This window comes from Numenius arquata, chromosome 16 (genome assembly GCF_964106895.1).
Source record: "Numenius arquata chromosome 16, bNumArq3.hap1.1, whole genome shotgun sequence".
Taxonomy (NCBI): Eukaryota; Metazoa; Chordata; class Aves; order Charadriiformes; family Scolopacidae; genus Numenius; species Numenius arquata.
In genome coordinates, this window is record NC_133591.1 from 7,971,282 (window position 1) to 7,979,216 (window position 7,935).

The 7,935-nt window shown below is 43.2% G+C and overlaps 1 protein-coding gene across 3 annotated transcripts; it reads left to right on the forward strand.

Moving 5' to 3' along the window:
- Positions 1-41: 41 nt before the first annotated feature.
- RAN (RAN, member RAS oncogene family) lies at positions 42-6,773 on the forward strand. Of its 3 annotated transcripts, none has more exons than XM_074159351.1 (7): positions 42-161; positions 1,106-1,148; positions 2,026-2,110; positions 2,204-2,329; positions 3,386-3,573; positions 4,148-4,318; positions 4,427-6,773. In XM_074159351.1, exons 2-7 carry the CDS (start codon positions 1,113-1,115, stop codon positions 4,469-4,471), a joined length of 651 nt encoding a protein of 216 aa, XP_074015452.1. In that variant the 5' UTR covers positions 42-161; positions 1,106-1,112; the 3' UTR covers positions 4,472-6,773. The 3 variants fall into 3 exon arrangements, with proteins under 3 accessions (XP_074015452.1, XP_074015453.1, XP_074015454.1); XM_074159352.1 differs by having other exon boundaries at positions 75-232; XM_074159353.1 differs by lacking the exon at positions 42-161 and adding an exon at positions 489-656.
- The last annotated feature ends 1,162 nt before the right edge of the window (positions 6,774-7,935 follow it).

Sequence of the window (7,935 nt, forward strand, 5' to 3'; positions counted from 1 at the left end):
CAGCTGCTTCTCTCCCGCCCGCCGCTGACCACGTGACGTGAGGCCCCTCCCCCTCCCCGTGGCCGCGCGGCGTCGCTCTCCGGGTATTTGAACCGCGCTTCCGCCATCTTCCCAGCGCCCAGTCACTGAGGGGAGCGACGCGGAGAGACGCCTCGGGAGAGGTAACGGCGCCGAGGCGTCCTCCTCTGCCTTCCAGGGGCGGGTAGGGGGCAGCGTGGCCGCTGTGAGAAGCGTGAGTGGCGGGGATGGCGGTCACCGTTAGCTCCCGCCGCACCTCAGCGGGAGGAGATGGGTTGGGTTGCAGTGAGGCTGGGCCCGAGCAAGCGTTGCAGCTGTGGTGCTTGACCTGTGTCGCGTTCCTTCTTCCTCCACCCCTCAGAGCGGGGGAAGTGGAAGGGCTGGAGCCGTGCTCCGCTCTGTCCCGGGTAAAAGGGCGGGCGAATTCAGGGAGGGGAAGCGGAGTGGGGCCCCCAACGGCCCAAGCCGGCGGGGGAGGGGAGGGGAGGCGAGGCGGCGCGCGCTGCTCAGTCATGGTGGCAGATGGCGGGGAGAGGCGCTAGGCCCGTTGGCGGGGCTGGGGGGCGCTGAGGCCTGGCTGGGGGGAGGCTCCGCTCGGGAGCCCCAGAGGACTCGTGCCGGGCTCTCCCTACCAGCAGGTAGGATCTCCGGAGCGGTGGGGTCCTGCTCCGGGTGGGTTGGGGAGGGCTCTGTAGAGGGAGGTGGTGGTCGGCCTGTGCTGGCGTGTCCGCCGGAGGCCGCGGCTCTGCCTCGCCTCCTTCGAGCCCGAAAAGTGAAGAGTTGCGGCGGCGGCAGCCTACCGTTACGGGGCTCCGGGAGTGGGCGGGGAGGTGCCGCCGCCATTACCGCGCGCTCCCGCCGCATGCGGGGAGAGGCGGTGGCGCTTCCTGCCCCGTGATGGGGCCTGGGACCACGCGGGCCGGGGGGGCCGGGCCGCGGGCGCTCCCTCCGCCGGCGGCGCCGAGTGGGGCGCAGAACACGCGCCCTGGGAGGCGTTCGGGAACTGAAAAGGGTGCCCGGCCCCTTCCGGCTGGGCCTTGAATCGGCTCGCCTGTTGTGAGCTCACATGCTTCCATTTCCCCTGCAGACCCAGCATGGCCGCCCAAGGAGAGCCCCAAGTGCAGTTTAAGGTAAGGGAGTGGTTTGGGAGTTTTCTGTTTCTTTTTTTTTTTTCTCTCTCCTTCAGTAGAAAAGTAGCACGAGTGACTCGAGTACCAACGTCGATGGTAGGTTTTGTTTTGGAGTGCTGGTCTTTCCTTAACGGTGCAGTTAATTTATTCTAATACTATATATATAACTTGTACAAAAAGATTCTCTTGTTCTGTGCCAATCTGGTGCCTGGTGCTGTTTTTAGTTTAGTGTAATACATTTTAGTGATGCTTTGCCTGTAGAATGATTTTTAAATTTCAGAAACGAAGTTCGCAGCAAAAAGTGCTTAGAGTGAATTAGAATAGTCAGTTTTCTGTTGTGTGTTAATTGTTTGGGGGGGAACCTTAAAATGTTTCAGAAAAATTTTCTGGTGTTTTGTGTGTGTTTTTTGTTATCATAACAGCTAGAAGTCCTTCAGACTGCTTCATGAAAGGTTATTACTAGTGTTTCTTACAATACTTGTCTAGAGTAATCCAGTTGTTAGTAATGCAGTTGTTTGGGTTTTTTGTGTAGTTTTTTTAATTGTAAGATTATGTTGTGTTTCTCCACCTTGCATGCTTAAATGAGTTTCTCTAAATATGGTCACATTTAGGTTGAAAGCCTCAAATATTCTTAATTCAGTCACTTGTAGTTTAGTAGAACCATATTCACAGCGCATTGTAGTTCTTAGCTATAGAACTGGAAAGGTCTGACTGGAGTTGTAGCATGGTAGGCTTAACAAATTGGGTACCAGTACATTGATTCATTTCATGGGGAATTTGGTCTTTACCGTAAATAACTAGTATTTACACTAAAATGACCAATAAATTTCTCTGGAAGGATATTCCTCTGACTTTTTTGTCTTTTATCTATTAACAGCTTGTCCTGGTTGGTGATGGTGGCACTGGTAAAACAACATTTGTAAAACGTCATTTGACTGGTGAATTTGAAAAGAAGTATGTAGGTATGTCTGAAGAAACACTTGAGATTTCAAGCATTACAATTAGAAGTGCAATTCATGACTTGCTAAGTGCACTGCTTTTTCTTATTACTATAGCGACGCTGGGTGTTGAAGTTCATCCTCTGGTGTTCCATACTAACAGAGGCCCTATTAAATTTAACGTATGGGACACAGCTGGCCAAGAGAAATTTGGTGGCCTGCGAGATGGCTATTACATCCAAGGTAAGATGTGTGTATGTTTGGGAATATTCTCTACTTATTACAGTTCAATCCTTCATTCTAGTGATGTTGACCACTCCAAAAGCTGTCAGTGATGAACTGGTTTCTGGGTCTTCACACTCTTCATTTTGATGTGGTAACTCCCTTTACTAGGCAACTTGTGCTGATGTAGGAAATGTTCTAAGATTGTGTTTCAGTATGCTATTACAGGTTTTGGTATTAATGATGAGTACTGGTACACCTTTGTATCTATCAAGATACTGCTGATGAAATTCAGTGTTTCAATAAGTTAAAGTATGTGCTTCAGTTAGTATAAATTTATATTTGTATTAATGTTCTGTGCTGAGGTAAGGACTTGAAACACACAAACTTTAAAATTTTAGATACAGTGATGAAGTTGTACATCTCTGCCAGAGTCTAATTGTCTTCCTGAAGAAGTACTGAAGATGTCCTTAAACTTCTGCTTGGCCAAGCTGAGTTCTATGTGTACTTCAGTCACCTGCATATCTTTAAAATTTTGCAAGGGATTATTAGGTTTTGACATCGTTGCCTTTCCTTTAGAAGTACCAGGATTGAGTCAAGACCCCATGTTCTTTGAAAAGCTGTTCTAGACAAAAGCATCCTAAGACGTGGACCACAAGCTCTTAATTTACCTGAAAGCCTCAACAGGGTGGCTGAGATCAGCTAAATAGGTGCTAGCTAATTTCTGTCAAAGATTTCTGTGTAAATCAAAATTGGCTTTTGTAATCCTTGTATATTCTCATAGCATGCAACACCATGTTATTCAGTGGTACAGTTGCATTGGTCAAAGTAGCTGGTGTTTAAGATGGGGCACTAAAGAGGTGAGATGATATGCCCATGGGCTGAGTTCTGTGGAGTCGTGCACTGAATTTTTTAACAGAATGTGGGATCTCAGAACTGCGAAGCTGAGAGGGGAAAAGTTAATGCGGAGGCTTAACCCTAATGTGGGATTTCTAGGGGTACCTCTTCTCTCTTCCTATCTTAAAAGCAAGTGCTTACTCTCCTGATGAAACTTTTGACGTCTTTTTTTTCTTGCAGCTCAGTGTGCCATCATCATGTTTGATGTAACATCAAGAGTTACTTACAAGAATGTACCTAATTGGCACAGAGATCTGGTACGAGTATGTGAAAACATCCCTATAGTGTTGTGTGGCAACAAAGTGGATATTAAGGACAGAAAAGTCAAGGCAAAATCCATTGTCTTCCACAGGAAGAAGAATCTCCAGGTATGTTGGTGTGAACTTGTAGGAGTCAAACTTGTTGGGTCCGACTGCAGGCGGGTTCTATGCAGTAATGGAGTTTTCTGCCTTTGTCAGTGCAGGCTAGAATATTTCAACTCTACATCCTGCTGGCTGTCTCAACCTAACTTCAGAGAAGGGGGAAGTGATGATGTAAAAGATGATCATCACTGGTCTTGAGCAGAAGCTGTGTTAAGCTCTTAAAAGAGCGGGTATGCATTTGACTTTCACTGCTCAGAATCTCATCAGACAACACAGAAGTGAGACTAAGGTAGATCAAGTCACAGGAGAAAGATAGATGCACTATTGCCTCCTGGTAGTTAGATCTCTGATCAGACTGCTGGATACTTTACTTTTATCAACTTCTTCCTATTTGCCTGAAACCCTACATTATTCTAGACACTTAAATCATAGCTGTTTCTGAAAGCATAAACAGCAGTCCTGTGGTCAAAAGGAATGCAAAGGTAAAAGTGGAGCAATAATGTGCATGTTAATTTTTGTATGCCCTAAATACCAGTTAGAGATGTCTTTTTAATAATCTATAATACGTACTTTTTTGCAGTATTATGACATTTCAGCTAAGAGTAACTACAACTTTGAGAAGCCTTTCCTCTGGCTTGCTAGAAAGCTAATTGGAGATCCTAACTTGGAGTTTGTTGCCATGCCTGCTCTTGCACCACCTGAAGTTGTTATGGACCCAGCACTGGCAGCACAGTATGAGCAAGACTTACAGGTAAGTGAGAAAGGACACAAAGGTCAAATGATTGACTGGTAACTAGAGTTCAGACTCTTGGGGCAAATTACTGAAGAACAGTTCTTAAGTGTAACTTCTTTGTTCCAGATTGCTCAAACCACTGCACTGCCAGATGAAGATGATGACCTGTGAGGGATGAAGCTGGAGCCCAGCGTCAGAAGTCTAGTTTTATAGGCAACTGTCCTGTGATGTCAGTGGTGCAGCGTGTTTGCCACTTTATTATCTAGCTGAGCAGAACATGTGCTTAATCTTTGGGATGCTGAAAGAGATGAATGGGCTTCGGAGTGAATGTGGCAGTTTAAAAAAAAAAACCAAACAAAACAAAATGAAAAAAAAACAAACAAAACAAAAACTTCATATTTTGGACCTGCATATTTAGCTGTTTTTTGGACTGCAATTACTTCCCCTTTTGAGTTTCAAATATAAGACTGCTGCAGTCACATCAGAGTGTTAAGTGGTAAATCTTGTTTCTGTCATTTTCATTCTTTTTTGTTTAGATAATAAAGTTGTATTTCAAGTATCTCTAAGCAAGCGAACTTTCATGCATTGTTAGGAAAACTCTTCAAAGTGTCTTCTGTTCTTCAGTTGAGGCTAATACTTGGTTGTCTACTGCCTTTCTGTTTTCTCTGTTTTCCTTTTCCCTCCTGCTTCTCATGTTATGCTCCTCTTGCTAAATCAGAGCTAACAGTTAACCTTCCCTTGATTTCCTGAAGCATAATTAAAGCACCTGAGGAAGGCTGAACTAACTGCCAGGTAAAACTAAAGCAGTGAACACTTGACTGGTAAGTGTGACTGGATCAGCATTGCCATGCAAATGGGAATGTTTGTGGTCTGCAGGGTGGCTTGAGAGAAAAGCGTGTAGTTCAGCTTGCGTATGCTACCATTAGATACAGTCTCAACTCTAACTTTTCATACAACATGCCTTCACAGAGCTCTGTATTTTCAGTAGCCAGAAACAGATTGCATCTAGGTCTGTTAGGTGACTCTAAAGCTGTATCTTGCATGGAACATCATTCAGTAGAGCTATAGCTGATTAAACAAACTCTCTAAGAATCTTAAATTTCACTAACTACAGCTGTAGTTAGAGCTAAAAAGCTCTTGGCTACAAAAACAACATATTAACCAAAACCACACTTATAAATATCTAGACTTTATTGTAACTGCACCAAGTTCTTAATTTGAAACTCTAGCTTATTACAGCACAAATGGTGGAAAATGTCAACTTTTAACACTATCTTGTAGAGACAAATCTTGGTCAATATTAGTACTGCTAGTAAACAAAACTAAGTTTAAGATACCATTTTTCAGTAGTGTTTGAGTACATGAAGCCTTGAACTCTTCAGTTTTGTATTTTTGGTTTCTTAATAAAGTGGAGCATTTCATTTATTCCTTTTAACTTGCATGTTTGTGTATGTAACTTACTTGAATATTTAACTACTCAACTGTTCTGGTACATGATAGCAAAAAGTGTGGACTATGATTATTCTGCAATACAGTGTAAAGGAATCATATTTAAGTGAGTGCAAGTTAGAGTTCTAGGGTGGGGTGTGTGGTGTTTTCCCTTTTTTGTAGCTAGTCAGTGAGAAGCTGAGTTGGGGTATTTAGGACCTGAAACTCTTCAATGAAAATAAGCAATGTCATACACTTAGTTTGCAAGAAGACAAACTCCCACTTAACATTCCATTGAATCTTGCTGCATCATCTTGCTTTAACTTCATATTGTAGATTCTTGCCTGCAGTGTACTAATTTACCTGTGCATATCTTGGTTAATATTGCTAGCTTGACTATCTGCTGCTGCTTTACTAGGTGTGGTAGCTTTTTTTTTTGTCTTCAAGCTGTCTCACTTCTGAAAATGCACTAGTCAAAAAAACCCACAAATCGATTTAGGAAACTTCAGTAGTTCTATAGAATTGATGTGCCTTAAGATAAAACGGCAGCACTGAAGTTGTATTTGTATTGTTCCATAGTGTGTGTATGATGTCATCTTCACAACTTGCCTGCTGTGCATGGGTACTAGCCTTGGTATGAATTCCTACGGAAGAGCTGAAAATACCATGGAAAGTTAAATAGTTGTTTGAAGACTATGTTCTGAGCTTTGCTTTGTAATCGTCGGTGTTACTTCTAAGTCCGTAAAAACTCATTTCTGAAGTAGGCAGTAATACTAGTCCTGCTGTAATCTCCAACTTGAAATGTTTTGGGAGTGGAATTAAGTCTGCTTGTTGCAGCATTATACTTGGTTTGTCACATCTAGTCCCTGTTAATTGTTGATTATAAATAGAGCAGGTGGCCTTAATATGCATGTGCAGATTCCTCAGTTGAAGTTCCTGAACTATAACACTAAGAGGGTTTTCACTAATTGGCTTTAGGCAAAATAGTTTTATCTAATTAGTCAAGTAATGAGGAAAATAAAACTTGTATTCCAAGAACCTCTGTACTAAATAGTCATATTGGTCTGTATGAGAGCTGTACCATTCTCGCGACTGAATTGATGGGACTGAAATCCTTTGTTGCAATACATACTTGGTTCTACTTGCTTGACTGCTCTACGGTTAGATCAGATCAATTGTAGGAGTTCTAGCATTCCCTGCACACCATTTGGTGAGTTCTCCCACACTAAGATCTCTGGTTTCAGATTCATTTCTAGTAACTTGTCATTACAGACCATGCTCAGCTTTACCTTTGAAAAGCGGGGTGAGGTGCTGGGCTGTTTAGTCTTCCTATTTCCATGATAAAGCTGCGAGTTTTTCAGTGTCTGAGCCCAGAGCATTGTGTTAGAGTTGGAGAACTAGCGCGTGTGCAAAACAGGAAAGGCAGAAGCATTAGTTCAAGAAACTGGTGGAGGAAATGTTTTGCTACTTCTGAGCCTTTAAATGCAGGAGTGTTAAAGGCCTCTTTAGAAAGGCTAGGGTTGCCTTTGGATCTCTCAGGATTTCAACAAAGCTGTTTCGAAACATTGGAGAACACCTCTCTGCAGCTGGAAGTGGGAAATTCGTATCTCGAGAAGGTTGAAGTCTACCCTTGTGCCTCAATTTATCTTTGTCTTTTTCCTTTGGAAATGGTTCTGTTGTGTTGCTAATATAGTCTTAGTCTGAATTAGTGGAGAAAATAGTGCTGAGACAAATTGTTCATCTGCCTTCCACCTTGAAACAAATAACACAATTTGATTGAAGCCAGTTGTTTTCCTGATCTGGATTGGTAGTTCTGGTCACTTTTTCACCTAGTTTTGGCAACAGTTGATTGGGCCTTCTTAAACCAGGATTGATAGCAATGTCTTACAAGTAATTGAAAAGCTAAATCTGCTGCTTTGATCAGTTTGTTTTCATGTGGGTACAATTAATTTATAGGCTGTTTGTGTTGATTTTTGCACTGAGCTGAAGCCGTTAAGAATCTCAGCACAAGCTGCTCTGTGAACAGCCCATGAAGGAGTTCTTCCTTGCATGTGTCTTGTAACACTCTCTGCGAGTGCCCAAAATTGGAGACATTTTCAGCTGGAAACTCATGTTGGGAGAATATGATGGACTGCTGTCCTGAGCTAGTAGCTCTTTCAGAGAACACTTGGCTCATAACGCTGGGAACAGCTGTAGTGATTTTGAGT

Excerpts from the sequence above, each read along its gene's own strand:
- RAN (XM_074159351.1), top strand. The coding sequence starts at position 1,113 with ATGGCCGCCCAAGGAGAGCCCCAAGTGCAGTTTAAG. Across the intron at positions 1,149-2,025 it reads AGCCCCAAGTGCAGTTTAAG|CTTGTCCTGGTTGGTGATGG; the intron begins GTAAGGGAGTGG and ends ATCTATTAACAG. Across the intron at positions 4,319-4,426 it reads AGTATGAGCAAGACTTACAG|ATTGCTCAAACCACTGCACT; the intron begins GTAAGTGAGAAA and ends TCTTTGTTCCAG.